At 36.8% G+C, this 19,240-nt stretch overlaps 1 protein-coding gene across 1 annotated transcript in view; it reads left to right on the top strand.

Moving 5' to 3' along the window:
- The window catches only part of plxna1a (plexin A1a), a 454,670-nt gene that overhangs the window by 83,459 nt on the left and 351,971 nt on the right, over positions 1 to 19,240 (top strand). Inside the window, exon 3 of the mRNA XM_056449070.1 lies at positions 15,948 to 16,130. Within this exon, the coding sequence (XP_056305045.1) occupies positions 15,948 to 16,130 (183 nt within the window). The remainder of the gene's footprint in view (positions 1 to 15,947; positions 16,131 to 19,240) is intronic.

Raw genomic sequence — 19,240 nt, 5'->3', positions numbered from 1 at the left:
CATGTGAGAGTGTATGGGTGTTTCCCAGTACTGGGTTGCAGCTTGAAGGGCATACGCTGTGTAAAACATATGCTGGATAAGTTTGTGTTTCATTCCGCTGTGGCGATCCCTGATGAATTAATGGACTAAGCCAAAGGAAAATGAATAGAGGAATTAATGCTCCAAATTCCACTCTTAAACCCAACTATTATAAAGTAAACTGCACACTTGGTATTAGGAAACAGCTACTAGTTTGTCACATGTAATGTGTGTTTGTGTGTAAATATTTAAAGGAACTTAGACAGGAAGATGCTTCTGTATACAGAAACTGGAAGCAAACAGATCATCCATCATTTTTTTCTTTATTTTTTTGTATGGATTTATTTTATGTGTTAATGTTTACACTAATGTTTAACTGTATCTATTCAACTTGCTATTAATCATAGAATCTTGAAAATACACGCATGACAGTTTTCACTAATCATATTAGTACAGTATTAACACAACTACTGGGACTTATTATGAAATATATTTTGAGTTCTGGAGTAATGATGCTGAAAATGTAGCTTTATCATTCCATAAACACAAATGCATAGTCAAATATATTGTAATAAAAACGCTGTAAACATATTGCAATAAACGTTTCACAAAAATAATAATTTTATTGAATTTTGAATTGGATTTGCTTTTATATGAATAGTATTAATTTGAAAATGCATTAAAATAGAACAGAAAAATCTTTTTAACCTGTGATTTTAAAAACATCACTGTCATTACTAGAACAAATTACATTTTAAATTATATTAATACAGATTATTTTAAACGGCTTAATTAAGCAGCTTTGGTGAGCAACATCAGAAGCAACCAAAATTAATATTCTGTGTGTAAATACAAGTTTTATAATTTTGTATTATTTTAACCTTTCCAAATCCTTCCACACTGTTTATGATGTCCTAGTGGATGCAAACAAATCTTGACAGCGCATTTATACCCTTGAATAGAGTACATAAATCTCTTAAAAACTAATGTACATCTTGTTCTCAACAAGTGATCCCTATTAATTTTATCAAAAAGAACATTAAAGGTCCCATGAAATAATATAAAAATAAAAAAAAATATATAAATTAAAGATATAAATATCAAAAAAATATTAAATAATATTTTTCAGATGTTAGTATCAGTATTATTCATTTTTATGGTATCTATGAGCTAGTGTGCCCCAAAACAGTGACAAAATTGACAAAAAACTGATATAACTTGTGAATATGTGCAGGTATAGATTTCTCATGGAGGAATATGATTAAGTATCTGTACAGTTGTGGACGTGTATGTGCATATGTATTTACATGTCAAATATGTTTACTTATTTTTATTTGCTGGCATGGGAGGGATTTTGGGGTTTGTTCTGTAAAATGTGAAAAACTCTAAATAAAATATAAAAAAAAAAAAAAAAAAAAAAAAAAAAAAATGAAATTGTATGTTTAAATGTTCAATATGAACATATTTGCAAATGAAAAAAAAAAAAAAAAAAAAAAAAAAAAACTGATATAAATATTTTAGTTTGGTTTGTATTTTTTGACTTACGCCTAAATGGGTCAATGGTTATGATGTGATGACAAACTGTAGTGTAAGTTGGCGTGAATAAAACTAACCAAATGCTCTCTAGTATCTGACATGCCCCCTTCAAGATGCTTCTCATTTGCTTTTCAACTGATGCACTTGAGCTCAATAACTCTCATTGGCAGAGTGGTGATGAAACAAACCCCAATTTTTTTTTTAAAGGGGAGGAGCAACTCTATGTCCCACCCTCTTATTGTGTTTCGGTTGAGATTACGTCAAACAGCGAATAAAAATGCATATTTTAAAGCACTAACGGGACCTTTAACGCTACAACCTTTGTTTATTCCAGCATCCAGGATCATCATAATATTGTTCCTCAATCAAAAGCTAGCACAGTCAACCTACATAAAAACATTAAGTCCAACTAAAGGACATCAGATTGCAGGTCAACAGGATTGCACTCTGGAATCAGCTTTGTAAATAACACCATTATATAAAGCTAAACAATGGCTCCCGATGGCCATGCTAATATGACGTGTATTTTTAGAAAATCCTCAGATGCTTTGGAAATCTGTGATGTGCTCCTGTCTAATGCTGTTAATGCCAGAGAGAGTGCCTGAATTCTGGCTCACTTCAGCGCGAGCACCATTAAGACCCAATTAGAGAGCCTCCATTGGCTGTTTGGAGGAAACAAAGGGCAAACGTCTGAGCCGCTGCATTTCCACCGTCACCAATCAAAACAGGAGGCTGGCAGCCTGCCATCGCTCCACTCATCTTTCTCTGAGGCCCGGCGTCCAAAGATTTTGGCAGCCTCTCTTTATCTTCATTTATGTGTTCCACCATCTACAAACACATTTGAGGACAGGCGCGCGCCACATACACACTTGCATCAACACAAACACATTTAAGGATAATCGTGCACATGCATTCGGGGAAAATAAACACACAATCACATGGCCACCCACAGTGGTACATACCTGAGTGTAGACAAATAAGATTGATGTTGGACACAAATGAGCAGCTCTGTAGATGGTAAGCAAGGAGAAATATGGAATATGTACTGTTCTTGTCCTTTTTTTTGTTCTATTTTTGGGAAATGTGTAATAGCATAACATTATGATGATTCTAAATGATATTGATTATTAAAAAAAAAAACTAACAAAACCTGAAAAATCACATGTACATAAGTATTCACAGCCTTTGCTCAATACTTTGTTGATACACCTTTGGCAGCAATTACAGCCTCAATTCTGTACCTGTCTTTGGGAATTTTTGCTCATTTCTCTTTGCAGTACCTCTCAAGCTCTATCAGGTTGGGGGGGAAGCGACGGTGTACAGCCATTTTCAGATCTCTCCAGAGATGTTCAATAGGATTTAGGTCTGGGCTCTGGCTGGGCCACTCAAGGACATTCACAGAGTTGTTGTCAAGCCACTCCATTGATATTTTTTGCGGTGTGCTTTGGCTCATTGTCCTGCTGGAAGATGTACCGTCGCCCGAGTCTGAGGTCAAGAGCACTCTGAAGCAGGTTTTCATTCAGGATGTCTCTGTACATTGCTGCATTCATCTTTGCCTCTATCCTGACTAGTCTTCCAGTTCCTGCTGCTGAAAAACATCACCACAGCGTGATGCTGCCACCACCATGCTTCACTGTAGGTATGGTATTAGCCTGGTGATGAGTGGTGCCTGGTTTTCTCCAAACGTAACACCTGGCATTCACTCCAAAGAGTTCAATTTTAGTGTCATCAGACCAGAGAATTTTGTTTCTTATTCTCTGAGAGTCCTTCAGATGCCTTTTGGCAAATTCCAGGCAGGGAGTGTCATCCTTCTGGCCACACTACCATACAGGTCTGATTGGTGAATTGCTGCACAGATGGTTTTCCTTCTGTAAGGTTCTCCTCTCTCCACAGGAACGCTGGAGCTCAGACAGAGTGACCATCAGGTTATTGATCACCTCCCTGACTAAAGCCCTTCTCCACTGATCACTTAGCTTAAATGGCCGGCCTGCTCTAGGAAGAGTCCTGGTGGTTCCAAATATCTTCCATTTACGGATGATCGAGGCCACTGTGCTCATTGGAACTTTCAGAGCAGCAGACATTTTTCTGTAACCTTCCCCAGCCTTGTGCCTAAAGACAATCCTGTCTCGGAGCTCTACAGACAATTCTTTTGTCTTCATGCTTGGTTTGTGCTTTGACATGCACTATCAACTCTGGGACCCTATATAGACAGGTGTATGCCTTTTCAATTCAATTCATGTCCAATCAACTGAATTTATCACAGGAGAACTCCAATTAAACACCCAAAACACCTCAAGAATGATCAGTGGAAACAGAATTTACCTGAGCTCAATTTGGAGCTTCACGGCAAAGGCTGTGAATATGTACATGTGATTTTTCAGGTTTTTTATTTTTAAATAAATTTGCAACTATTTAAAAAAATCTCTTTTTCACATTGTCATTATGGGGTATTGTGTGTAGAATTTTGAGGAAATAAATGAATTTAATCCAATTTGGAATAAGGCTGTAACATAAAAAAAAGTGAAGCACTATGAATACTTTCCGCATGCACTGTGTGTGTTTGTATATATATCATATCACAGACAACAAAATTAAAACTCTTCTTTTTAATGTAATTAATTTCAACTAATCATTGCCCAGCACTAATATATTTACATGTATACTAAATAAAAAAATGCATTTATGAATTATAAAAATGAAGCCATTTGCTGTAGTTTGGCTTTAAAATGCGTATGTCACCCTTGTTTATAACCCAACTGTTTGTGAGCACATATGTATTTAGCTCTCTAAAACAGGACCGAACATTGTACCTCTCCAGTGTATGTTCTCCCAAAACACCTGCTCTATCAGGCGTCTGTCTGTCTGAATCAGGCCTGCGGCGTCTCTAAAACAGGCTGCTAGATTAACCCTTTGGGACGCGCCTGTCTGTCATGTCCCCCTCTGTCAAACCCTGCCTCCCTCATCGATTCCTAAAGCTATCAATGGAGGAATAGAGAGAGATAGGCAGAAACGGAAAGAGATGGACTGATAGAGGAGAGAGCTGGATCATGTCTGCTGTGGGATCGATCAGATGGTGTAACGATAAGACGTTTAGATTACAGACGTTTTCTCAGGGTGTGTGTGTGTGTGTGTGTGTGTGTGTGTGTGTGTGTGTACTTATGTGGTTTATTAGGACTGTATAAAATAATAACAATAAAAAAATGCATAATAGCATGGGTGTTACCTAGGTGTTACATTGTTAAGGTGTTTTATGAGGACATGTCTTATGTTCTTGTAATTCGAAAAGCTTAAAAATACCTAAATAGGTCTTTTGACTTTCAAAATTTGCCACAGGAATCCTTTGATGGGGTAGGGGTAGAGTAAGGCCATATAATATACAGTTTTTACAGTATTAAATACGTAACACCTATGGAGAGTACTCATAAACTACATATACAAGTGTGTGTGTGTGTGTGTGTGTGTTTCTCTTTTCCATTGGTCTGCATTGGGTCGCTTAAAATCAGGACACTTGGAGGTTTGTGCTTACTCATCAAAGCCGAATCACCCAGGCATTACTCAGAATTGTGGGTAATATCTTTGCTTCACATAAAAGGGCCTTGTTTTTATTAGGTAATACATTTACACAACAGCCTCCTTGTCCTAAACCTTCTGTGCTGTTGAGGGATATTTTTAAGCTGAAGACAGATTTACCGCAGCTTAAAATGGAGAGTTCACCTAAAACCAAACATTCTGTTGATATTGACTTTTTTTCACTTGTTGTTCCATGCTGTTCGATGCTGTCGAACTCCAAAATGGGTCCAATAAACTAATTCAACAGTAGCTATGTTTCCATCCAACTATTTATATGTGCATTTTGATTATGTACATAAAAAAATTGGTTGATGGAAATGTCAAGGTCCGCCTAAGTTTTGAAAATGCATATAATAAAATAATGCACATAATGGAGTAAGAAACTTTTTATTCGATAAGAAAAGAAGTACGATAAAAACACTTTAACTAAACAAATTCCAGTATGCGCATTAAAAATGGTCATGTGATTTTGTTATAAAATATCATGCGATGATGAAAATGTATGTGAATGGACAAACCAGCAGGCTGAGCACACTGTAAACCATCTGAAATGTTGTTTTGGTCATTTTGAAAATTTGTCAAATTTGTCTGATTTGTCCGCTAACATAATGTGCTGTGATTTGCGGATTTGCTCCACGTCACTCCCCTATAAGCGTGCGGTTTTGCGCTGTAAACAGTCCAGTCAGAGCAGCTGTTAGTAGCGTTAGCTGTCTGAATCAGACAGAAATGAAGAGCACACTGCTCATGCCTGCTCTGTAAAATAAAATCTGACAAGTGTCTTTCACATATATTCGGAATAAGCATGTTTAAGTAATATGAAATGTTCTCATATCTTTTGCAAATTTGTTATTTGAGATGTAAAACGCACGGAAAGCAGCCACATAAAGAGACACGGATAGGGGGACACTGCACGCGCTGCTGAAGATTGTGGCTGTTTACAGCGGTTTGACAGATAAATATGAATTTGTAGCTAAATTGTTAATAATGCCAAACAGCATTTCGCGTTGTTTACATCCTTGTTTACGTCCTCACTACAACATACCGTTAACGCTAGAAACTGTGCCTATAGTTGATCAATTTTTTTTTTTTCTGATTGTATATTTTTTATTTGTTTTTCAAAAGTTAACAATACAGAACATCAAAACTAAACAACAAACAAACTACAGTAAAACACACATAGTGTATAAAATAAATAAATAAGTAAATAAAAAAAAAAATAAAATAATAATAATAATAAATAAATAAAAAAAAAAAATAAAAAAAAAATAAAAAGGGAGGAGATACAGTATAAACCAGTGGAAAAAACTATTTTGTCAAATCAAATCATGTGGTACTGTTTTAATATAATTCAAAAATGGACTCCAAATCTTTTTAAATAATTCACCCTTTCCTCTCAAAGAGTATGTGATCTTCTCTAATGGTATACAGTTGCAGACTTCTGAGATCCACAGTCCAATCGGTACATCACTGTCTGTTTTCCATTTCAAAGCAATGCATTTTTTAGCTATTGTCAGCAACATTTCAGTAAGTTTAATAGCATAATTATGCTGGAGATTAGAATTTGTATAATTGCCCAATAAACATATCTCTGGATCCATTGGAAAATCAATTCCATGAATCTGTGATATGATATTGCACACTTGTACCCACAACACTTTCACTTTAGGGCACAGCCATGTAGAATGCAAAAATGTACCTTCTTCTATACCACATCTGAAGCAGAGGGGAGAAATACTGTTTTTAAATTTGTGTAATCTGGATGGAGTATAATAAAGCTGGTGTAAGAAATTAAACTGGATTAGTCTAAATCTGGAGTTCAAAGTTGAGGTAACCCCATCTCTACATAGCTGACTCCACAGGTCATTTTCTAGTGTTATTCCCAAATCCTGTTCCCATCTAGTTTTGGACTTATCAGAGTCAGTCAAAGAATGTCTTAGGATCAAAGCATCATATGTTCTTGAAATTGTTTTATGTAACGGTTTATCAGAGAAAACAAGTTCCTCCATAGTAGTTAAATTGGGTATCTTTGGATAATTTTTTAATTTGACCCTTAAACAATCCCTCAGTTGCAAATAACTAAAAAATTCTTTATTGCTCATGTTATATTTATTTTTTAATTGTTCAAATGACATTAAAACACCATCATCAAAACAATGCTCTAAATGCGTAATTCCCTTATCTGCCCAAATTTTAAAATTTTTGTTTTTATAGCACATTGAAAGCAACCTGTTCCCCCATAAAGGTGTTTTGGGAGAGAGAGACGTGTCTTGTCCCAACATCAACTGAAGTTTGTACCAGGTCTGAACTGAATGGATAATCATAGGATTATTGGTTCTAGTTTTTATCAATTTTTCATCCCATGTATATAGTATATTAGTGGGACAGTCCTCTTTCATCTCAAATGTCTCCATAATAAGCCATGCCGGGTAAGGGGTTTCTGCGAACATCTGTGCCAGAAACCTGGATTGGGCTGCCCAATAATACATCTTAAAATTGGGGAGTCTCAGTCCCCCTTTGCTGTAGTCTAAAGCCAGTTTGTCAAGGCCAACCCTTGGGGTTTTTCGATGCCAAATAAATGATCTTATTAATGCGTTAAGAGAAGTGAAGAAGGACTTAGGTATTGATATTGGAAGAGAATGAAATACATATAAGAATTTGGGCAAAACATTCATTTTAACTGCATTAATTCTACCAAATAATGTGAGTGGTAAATCCATCCAATTTGTTAAGTCTCTGCCAGTTTTTTCTAAAAGAGTAGCCAAATTAAATTTGTAGAGATTTTTTAGGTTGCCATCTACATGTATACCTAAGTATTTAATGCCAGCAGGTGAACATTTAAAAGAAAATGTATTTAGTGAAGTATAATCAAAACCTGATAATGGCAAAATTTCACTTTTATCGATGTTAACTTTATATCCAGAAAAAGTACTATATGACTGTAACAGATTCTGTAAATTAGATAGAGAGTCTACAGGGTCAGTAAGAAACAAAAGAATGTCATCGGCAAACAGAGATATTTTTTGTATTTCAGGGCCAGTTTTAAAGCCTTTTATGTTAGGATTACATCTAATAGCCTCAGCTAGAGGTTCGATCGCGAGGGCAAAGAGAGCTGGGCTGATGGGGCAACCTTGTCTACATCCTCTATATAAAGGTATCGAAGAAGAAATAATTCCATTTGTAATAATTTTAGCTTTAGGGGATTTATAAAGTGATTGAATTAGCTCTATGTATACAGTTCCAAATCCAAATTTTTTTAGTACTTCAAATAAGTATGACCACTCAACTCGGTCGAAAGCCTTTTCAGCATCGAGAGAAACGGCTATCCCTGGTATATGTTTTTCTTTAGCAGTGTGAATAATGTTAAAAAATCTCCTCAGATTATTTGCACCTAATCTCCCAATTACAAAGCCGGTTTGATCTGGATTAATCAATTGAGGAAGTCGACTTTCTAATCTTTTAGCAACCATTTTAGTGACTAATTTATAATCTACATTGAGGAGTGAAATTGGCCTGTAGGAGGCACAGTTCTTTGGATCCTTACCTTTTTTGAGTATTACTGAAATTGTAGCATTTGAAAAAGAATCTGGGAAACTTTTTTCCATCCTAGAGTGATCAAGAACATCCATTAAATATGGCACAAGCAAATCTTGAAACTCTTTATAGAATTCTGATGGAAAACCATCTTCACCTGGTGATTTATTATTAGACAACAGATTAATAGCTTCAATCAGTTCAGAAGTAGAAAAAGGTTGATCCAGACTAGATCTGTCTTCCTCTGAGAGATATGGTAGATGGACTGAGGAGAGGAAAGCTTCCATTTCTGACTGATCTATACATGATTGAGAGGTATATAATTCTGTGTAATATTGCTTAAATACATCATTAATTTCTACCGGGTTGTATGTTTCCTTGTTACCAGTACTAATAACATTTATTGTTCGTTTCTGTTCCTCTCGTTTTAATTGCCAGGCCAAGACTTTCTGAGCTTTCTCACCGAGTTCGTAATAACGTTGATTAGAGTAAATAATAGCTTTCTCTGCTTGGTAGGTGTTCAATTTATTGTATTCAATCTTTTTGTTTAGTAATTCTTTATAAATATCCTTTGTTTGCGATTTGTGGTACAGTTTTTCAAGTGCTAGGATTTCAACTTCTAAAGTACTTAATTTAGAATTTTTTCTTTTTAACAGCCCCTTAGTATAGGAAATTATTTGACCTCTAAGATAAGCTTTTAGAGTGTCCCATAATATAAAACTATTGGAACATGAGGGTTTATTTGTTGAAGTAAAAATATCAATTTGTTCCTTTATAAATTTATGAAATTCAGGTTGTTTAAGAAGAGTAGGGTTTAGTCTCCACCTGTAATTTCCTTTTATTTTCTCTGGAATGGAAAGTGACATTACAAGGGGAGAATGATCACTCAGTAATCGAGGTAGATATTCAACATCTAGCACCCTGTATAGAAGTTGAGAGGGCAACAAGAGATAATCTATACGAGTGTGTGTATTATGGGGATGCGAATAAAAAGAATAATCTCTTTCTTGTGGGTGTTCTTTCCTCCATACATCCACTAAATTCAAATCTTTCATAAATGTATTAGTAGATTTAGCTGCTTTAGAGAGGGGCACTGGTTTAGTTGAGGATCTATCTAGTATATTGTCTAGAACAAAGTTAAAATCTCCACCTACCAGAAGTGTGCCTGATGATTGAGCAATTTGGAGAAAAATATTTTGCATAAACAAGTGGTCATCAATATTTGGAGCATAAATATTCAACATCGTCCACTGTTCAGAATACATATGTCCCTGTATCATTACATATCTTCCTGAGGGGTCAAGGATTGACTTTGTAACCGTAAATGGTATATTCTTATTTATTAATATAGCAGTCCCTCTTGATTTAGAATTAAATGATGATGCAAATACCTGGCCTACCCATTCCCTTTTTAATTTCTTATGCTCAGTCTCTGTCAAATGCGTTTCCTGCAAAAAAACTATCTCTGCCCCCAATTTCTTAAGATATGTATAAACTCTTTTCCTTTTAACTGGACTATGTAGACCCTTCACATTAAATGTAATTAATTTCAATGGTTTTAACATCTGTATTCAATAAAAAAACATTTTAAAACCGTATTGAACTCCATCCAAATTGAGCCAGACTCTCCACAGATTTGAAATGTTGAAGTACCTCCAAAAGAAAAGTGAGAAAAAAATAAAGAGAAAAAAAAAAAGGAAAAAGAAAAAAATGCAAGTATTAAACCTTAACATAGCTACTGAACCAAAACTTTACAGCAGCCAAGAGAAAAAACTGTTGAGAAACGATTAGCACGTACTTCACTGTACTTTCCTAAACCAAAATTAAATCCCAACCACGAGCTCACCTTGAACATAAAAAAGCACTGATATGAGCAAAAGTCACTGGTAAAGAATAGTGTCCAAAAGTATTGTCCCGAACATTTTGTGTTGTTGGTCAATGAGAGGGTCAATGCCACTTTTAGTCTATTGTCATGTAAAATCCTGGTACCCTCAAAAAAAAAAAAAAACACAATAAGTCCGTCAGAGCCATTGCAACATCGCATTCGTCCGCCGGAGGATAACAAATACACTGCGAACGTTACTCACTTAAGTTCCGACAAGTACTTTGATGCTTCGTCCGGTGTATTACAGAACCATGTCCCGCCATCATCCGTTTGAATCCGTATACGAGCAGGGTACACAAGGTGACATTTAACATTCTTCCCCTTTAATGCCTTGAGGCCTGGAATCATATTTCTTCTACGGCTCATCACCTCTGAGGAAAAGTCCGGATAGAATCCGATTCTCTTTCCTTCGATTAGAATTGGAGCTTTGTCCCTGGCAGTGCGTAGGATGCTTTCACGGTCCTGAAATCTCAAAAATCGAATGAGGAATGGTCGTGGGGGTTTTCCCGGAATTCTTGCCGCCGGGACTCTGTGAGCGCGCTCAATGACAAGCGAAGTGCCTACATTTTCAAGTCCCAAAACATTCGGGAGCCAAGTGTTAAAGAATTAAATCGTGTCCCGTCCTTCTGCTTCCTCCCTCAGTCCCACCAAGCGGATATTATTACGTCTGTTGTAGTTTTCCATATATTCTAACTTATTTTTCAAAGCCTCGTTGTCTTTTCTGAGAAGACTGAGGGATCGCTCATTTCCCGCGACTGTGTCTTCCACATCGCTAATTCTTTGCTCAGCTGCAGAGACCCGGCCCTGCATAGAAGACACTGACGCCGTAATGGCATCGAGTGAGCCCTGGATGGAGTTTCTAAGCTCTGACATTTGAGATATCAGCTCCTGCTTAACAGTTCCGATGATTTCACGAAACTCCTTTACTGCAGCGGCGAGTACAACCGCTGAACTTTCCACCTCAGGGACGTTAGCTTCGGCCCCGTGTGGGGACTTTCTCTCAGTAGTTTCGGCAGTCCCGCGCTCATCTTTCTTAGGCTTTAGTCGACGCTCCATCATTCCACGTTGTTAATCAATGTCAGGTAACAACTTTCCAGTATTTGGACAGAGTTTCAGTGCTTATTTAAAGTAATATTAAACGATTTCTCGGGAGCTCGTTTGGTTATATCCGCTTACCTCAGACGCATCACGTGACTCCCAGTTGATCAATTTTAACAAATAAAAATACTTACAGGTTGTGGTTCACAATCCACCGTTTCATCTGTTGGAGGAGTTTTAATCGAATCCAGCACTGAACTAGGAGAGATTCTGGAAGTTGTCCTTTGTCAAATGCTAGCGCTATATCATTTTTTTATACAATTCTCTGAAACATAATTAAAATTAAACTGTAAGCACTTCTCTCCTTGTGTCGTGTTCTTTGGAAGCCCAAATCCAGAAACAGAACAGGCTCTGTGGAAATAGCAGCGTTTGGATGGCATTTTAGCTTTCAATGCTTTAACATTACAGCACCTCTGGCCATGCCCCTTCGCTGCACAGGGTGTGTGCGGAAGGTGAATGCACGTAACTGGAAACCCTTGTCATCTCACTAGCCTGGATGTATATTTTTGTAGTCCCCAAACTTTTTTCGCTGTAGGCTTTGCTAAGCTAACTCTGTAAAAGCCAATGTCTCCCTTTGCATTGAACATTGAGCATATTAAATTCAGAGATGTTGTTTATGTTCACACAGCTACATTACACATCAACTAAAGTTTAAAATACGATATCATAGTGGACCACCCCTTTAAATAAGGAAAATAATCGCACAGCTTCTTCTACCAGAGCAAATTCCATTTTTATTGTTGATATTTGGCGCCAGTTATTCAGGAAGTGACGGCTCATTGGATTGACTCATTGGATGGAAACGCTTTATTCACATATCTTATATGCGATAATCCAGGTTTGCGCAAAATTTAATTCACATTTTTTAATGGAAACATAGCTAGTGTTTTGATTATTAACAGGGTAGTTAATACTTGTTCACACAACCCGTCTAAATCTTTTAATAGGAAAATTCTTTCCACTGACTCAGCGATTAAGTTGTAGCATTCTTTTTACTGGAAGGGATTTTTATCAGATACCATCCATAATTTCTGTCTGTTCATCATAAAAAACAGTATATGTCTTCAGCAGACCTGAAGAATAATACACAAGTTATATGAATCTTTTTTTATAATACATTTGGGGTTCTTGACAGCCCCAGTCCTCATTCAGTGAGGCAAGGATATTCTTCAAAGAAAAATCATGTTTTGTTTTTCCAGAGAAATAAGCTGTACAGGTTTGAAACACCATGAGTAAATGACAGAATCTCTTTGAAATGTCATCATAAATTCCAAATCTTATAAATTATTCATTTAAAACTTAGTCATTTTGATTGTTGTGAACAGTTGCTGAGGGAAAATGTGCAAATGCGCTGTGATTTATCATGTAGGGTCAATTTGATCTTCATTGGCAGCAGTGCAGATGGCTTCATTTGAAGTTTTTGAGGTTCATACTCTCTGACTGGATTCTGAAGAATCTCCTTTCTGTCCAGCCTGTCATAGGCATTTCGGCCCCTTTCCATCTCAGCTGTCATCTCCCTCACGTTCCGTGGATATTGAAGATGACAGTCTCAGCCCAGCCTGAGAAGCTGCGGTTGCATGGTGTCTGTCTTTGACTTGTTAACATGCACATGTCTCTTAACACCCTGCTCCGAATCTAGATGTTTATGGGAGGGAAGAGATTCCTTTTCGGGTCAGGATACCCGTCTCCTCCCTTTCCCTTCCACCAAAAATATTCTGTTCCGGATACTTTCCTCCCTCGTGTAGCCAGTCCACCTTGCGGCCTTGTTTAGTCATCATTCTCTCTATGTTTCCGCAAAACGAGGCTGTAATTTGAGTTGAGGGGGTAAAGTAATCTGCAAGAAGCATACTGGAGAACCTCTGATAGATACGCATCTGTCACTGGCTGTGGGTGGCTGCTCTGTTTTTTCCAAGGTTCTCAAATAGTATACTAAATAGGAAGGGCAACACTTTTCAGCATTTCTAACTTGACATTGTGTTTTAATTAGCTTGTTTGGTGATAAAGCTGTGTAGTATTATTAAGCATTTTGTTAATTTACTCAAATAAATACATTTAGATGATTAAGATAAGACTACCCTGAATGTAACTGAGGTAACAAAAAGGTGAGGAATCACTATAGGATGGATTGATGGATGAGTAGGTACTGTAGATAGATGGGTGCCTAGCCATTAAAAGACAGACAGAGAGATAGGTAGATGTATGGAGCCAGATCAGTCTCAAAAATAAAACATTTACAAAATAAAGTTTATACACACGCACAGCACGATTCACATTTACAAAATTAAATTTGTTAATTCAAAACACAATTTGTAAAATCTGAAATATTTTCACCAAATAAAATTAGATTTGTGTATTTTTGAGTTCTGATTTGAATTTAAGAATTGGATTTGTGTATTTTGTAATTGTGTTTTGAGTTTACAAATTAGATTTGTGTAATTTTGAATTTACGAATTGGGTATGCATTTCTGAATCGCGTTTTAAATTTACGAATTAGGTTTGTGTATTTTTGAATCGTGATTTGAATTTGCGAATTGGATTTGTGTATTTTTGAATTGTGTTTTGAATTTACGAATTGGATTTGTGTATCTTTGAATTGTGTTTTGAATTTACGAATTGGATTTGTGTATCTTTGAATTGTGTTTTGAATTTACGAATTGGATTTGTGTATTTTTTTATCTTGTTTTGAATTTGCGAATTGGAATTGTGTATTTTTAAAAGGTCTTTTGAATTTACGAATTGGATTTGTGTATTTAGGAATTATGGTTTGAATTTACGTATTGGATTTGTGTATTTTTGAATCTTGTTTTGAATTTGCAGATTAGATTCGTGTATTTTGGAAACGTGTTTTGAAATTACGAATTGGATTTGTGTATTTTTGAAATGTGTTTTGAATTTGTGTATTTTTGAAATGTGTTTTGAATTTGCGAATTAGATTTGTGTATTTTTGAAATGTGTTTTGAATGTACAAATTGGATTTGTGTATTTAGACATCGTGCTTTGAATTTAGAAATTGGATTTGTATATAAACAAATTGTGTTTTTAAATTTGAATTTGTGGATGTATGAAATATAATTTGTAAATGTATTATTTTTGAGACTGATCTGGCTCCATACGAACAACATAGATAGATTGAACAACACGGATAGATATGATTTAAAAAATTCTCCTTACTGTCATTCCCAATCAACATCGGTAAATGAGTTCTTTAATTCAAAAGTTAAGCCTTTATCCAGGTTTAATTCAACCACTCTATGCAGGCAATAAGTTGTTGTTTGTCCCCACAACCTTGTCTTTGCCAGCAGTTTTCAAGCTTTGCTAACGCAAGTGGTATTTCCAGCATCATTGGTTGGCTTGCATTAACCGCCATTACCAGCGTCATTAACTCTGCCAACATAATGTTTCCTCATCTAACTGAGAATAACACCTAGCGGCAATAACAGTGAGCGGTGAGTAACAAACGATTTCTCTCTGGAGATTAAGCCTGCGTGTACCTGAGTGCCGACTGTAATTACAGTAGGGGCACGATGGTCCGTGTAACCCAGACAGTCTCTAACCTTAGGGATGAACTTGGTCTGTTTGTCCAATCCCCTTCTGTTCATTCTATTTCCAGAGCAAATCCCGGTGTCCCCCAGGGACAGAGGGAAGGACATGCTCTCTTGTGTTGTAGGGCACAGCACTGGTCCGCTACAGTGTTTGCAAGCCTGAATATCCTTCCTGCTGCTTGGAATGGGTCATCCTTGGCAGCAGTGGCACCCCTTGCTGGGTGAAGGATGAGGGGCACCGTTGGGCAGCAACGCAGGGCAGTGGGGGTCATGGCCACTTTTGTCTCCGCTAATGAGCCCAGTCTGTCGGCCAGAGTATAGAGGACGTCTCCCGGGACACTTTATGCATTGTGCAGTCATCTTTGTGTGGGACGATTAGCAATCGTTTGTGCATAAGGCATTGCGTTGCAAGGTATTGTGTGTGACATTTGGTGCTAGCCACATTAGTGTTAGCAGTTTTCTGTACAAAGGAGTAAAGAGCCGAGAATGATTTTCCCTTAGGTCCTCTATATTTTCCGACCACTCTTCTAGCAGCACAAGCACAGGGACTCATCCTGCGATATATCTGTACGAGTGTGGGCCTCTGGCTGATTCATTAGCACAGAAAATACAGTATATGGCCTTTAATGACCCAAAGGAATATTGAGCAATGGATTGGTATTGCAGAAGATTAAGACTAGTGAAAATGCCATATCAGCTGCCATCGCATTAACTCCCACTCCCTAACTACTCTAATAACTCTGCCTTTTTCTTATCTCTCTCCACAGCCTCTGCAGATAGATGACAACTTTTGTGGCCAGGACTTCAACCAGCCTCTAGGGGGCACCACTACTATCGAGGGAATTCCTTTATTCTTGGACAAAGATGATGGGATGACTTCAGTGGCAGCATATGACTATCGTGGGCAGACCGTAGCTTTTACCGGCACCCGTAGCGGCAGGATGAAGAAGGTTAGTTGAATGCATCATTTGCAATTATGTGCGTTTTTTTTGTGGTTGGATGTCAGAAGGTTTGCTTAAAGTATTATGATGCCATCAGCTATAATACTGTTGTTAGAGTTAAGAGTACATTTACCACATGCACACACAGTTCTACACAAATGGGCATGTGCTGAGTTATGCAGTAATCCTGTCTCAGTCCTTGTATATGACCCCGGCGTGATGTCTAAACCACTGCCTTGGATATAGGTTGTATGCAGGGGGGTGGTGAGGGGAGATCAGCGGATGTCGGATGATATCCCATGATCGGAATCACATTTCTCCTCCGCCTTGCTCTTCCTGTAGCCCTGAGCTGGACAGCGCTGTCTGTGTCATTAGACAAAAATCAATGGCCTCTGTGCAAATACACAGTGTGTGTCCAGGTTCCTAATAAGGTGAAAGCCAGAAAGGTGTATATACATATGTTGATGGTATGCGATTTTAATTGAGTACAAATCCTGTGCATCCTCTACTCGTCCACCACAGCCAATCTAATTCCTTTGCCAAATATGTCTGAGCTCTCAAGGGGCGAGCTGTATGAGATGGACCAGCTCTGGATCTTGGATGTGTGTTGGTGCCGGCGGTGCTGTTTTATTGCTATTCATTTAGCGCTAAAGTGTGGGTCTGGCCCTAATGAAATGTAAAGCTGTAGTCTATTGACGTGGGCTCATTGTAATTCCTCTAGTCTTTCAGTTGCTGCGAGGCCTTATTGATTCATCTGTATGAATATATAATCAGGGGCCTAAATCTTAGAGGCTGCAGACAGCTGGGCAAGTGTATGTGTGTGTGTTAATGTTTGTGAAGCAAAGACCTATGACTATCTGTTAGACTGCAGCATGGAGGATTGTTTGTAGAAGTTGTGGTGATGGTTTCTCTTATTTTGTTAATCATTATTTTGACTCATCGAGTGTCATTTACCAATGTATGGGAAAATAGTAAACAATTACAGTTGCAGGTCCATTAAAAGGTATCTGACTCACCATCTTTAAAAGTTTGCAAACACTTCACTTTAAATGGATATGTATGGCAACATGGATAGCTAGATGGATGGCTATCTAGGATGAATAGATGGATAGGTATATGATATACAGTTGAAGTCAGAATTATTAGCCCTCCTGAATTAGCCCCCGTTTATTTTTTCCCCCAATTTCTGTTTAACAGAGAGAATTTTTTTTCAACACATTTCTAAACATAATATTTTAATGACTCATTTCTAATAACTGATTTATTTTATCTTTGTCATGATGACAGTAAATAATATTTTACTAGATATTTTTCAAGACCCTTCTATACATCTTAAAGTGACTTTTAAAGGCTTAACTAGCTTAATTAGGTTAACTAGGCAGGTTAGGGTAATCAGGGAAGTTCTTGTATAACGAAGGTTTGTTCTGTAGACTATCGAAAAATAATATAGCTTAAAGGGACTAATAATTTTGACCTTAATGTTTTTAAAAAAAATTAAAACTGCTTTTATCCTAGTCAAAATAAAACAAATAAGACTTTCTCCAGAAGAAAAAATATTATCAGACATACTGTGAAAATTTCCTTGCTCTGTTAAACATAATTTGGGAAATATTTAAAAAAGAAAAAAAAGAAATGGGGGGCTAATAATTCTGACTTCAACTGTATATTCAGGATGGATGACTAAATGTTTCTATTGTATATCAATAAAGGTTGCATGTAGGGCTAGACGATTTTGCAAAAAAAAAAAAAAATTTATATCACAATATCATGTTTCATAGGTTTCAATATTGATAATTATTGAATATTTTTTAACAAAATTTAGGAATATTAGGATTTTTTTGTTATTAAACCACTTTAATAATTTACCAACATTACTAAGGCAAATAATTTTAATAGTCAAAAACAAAAATATTTAAACAAAATGTCTGGTCTCTTTATAATAAAATAAACATAAGTGTTTAAGAGACTCTTAAACGTTATAAATAAAGTGTTACAAAGTGTGTGCAATGGTAAATCGTAAATACTGAACAATCGAAGCAAATTTTAAGGTGTGAATACTAATGATACAGTAAACCTCAAACTCTGTCAACAACACGAATTATGATAATCAAATCTGAGATTTCAAGTAAAGAAACTAACCATCATTATTCAAATACATATTGCGACATTACAAATCGTGAAGTTGAATGACTATATTACCCCCTATGATAAAAAATCTTTTAGATGGGGAGCTAGTGGCTGGGATGCACAAGAAAAGAAACCAAAAAGCCACTTGAGCAACATCCTTAAATCCATTTTTATTTACAATCTCATTTTCGTGTGTGTTGTTATTGGAACCTGGAGTGACAAGCGTGTGTGTGTGTGTGTGTGGATTCCTTGACCATTTACAATGGACTTTGCGCTCACGCTCCCCTGGCATCTCTCGTAACTACGCGACCATCAAGCGTTTTTTCAGAGAATGACAAATGAACAATCCATTGCTACAACTCTGATGCAAGTTTACGGAGAAAACTAAAAAGCGCTGCAGTGTTTGAGTGCGCTGTGTTTGTCTGAGGTAATTAGTCTGCCATTATTATTGAAATGTGTATATTCCATACAAAATGTGAAGCAGATTGGTTAGTTCTACTTGCACTAATTGCTGTGCAATTGCGGCATTCGGAAAATTGGAATAGGTGCGGCTGGAAAATGTGCACGAGTCAAATGTGCGCGTCAATCCTATATTTGCGTTGTGTAAGTCGAGCATCCATTGCAAATGACAAACTTACACCCTAAGCTTATTTGTGTTGCTTCAGAGGCGCAGGTTCAGCAGGCCACATTTTAATAAAACTATAGTGGTTCATACCGAAACTTCATACCAATAAATAACAATACTGATTTTACCACCCACTCCTAGTTGCATGGATGTGTGTGTATCTAGGATTGATCTGTGGATATCTAGAAAGGATGGATAGAGGAATGAATGAATGACATTTAGGGTGGATATATGCATATCTAGGATAGATTGATGAAATATAGCATGGATAAATGGAAGATGGCTGGATGGATATTTAGGTTGGATGGATGATGTATAGGGTGGACAGATGGTTCATATGTAGGGCAGATAGATGGATGTTTGTGAT

Source organism: Danio aesculapii, chromosome 23, assembly GCF_903798145.1.
Source record: "Danio aesculapii chromosome 23, fDanAes4.1, whole genome shotgun sequence".
Classification (NCBI taxonomy): Eukaryota; Metazoa; Chordata; class Actinopteri; order Cypriniformes; family Danionidae; genus Danio; species Danio aesculapii.
Note: the sequence above shows the minus strand (reverse complement) of the source record. Positions and strands in the feature narration are given on the sequence as shown.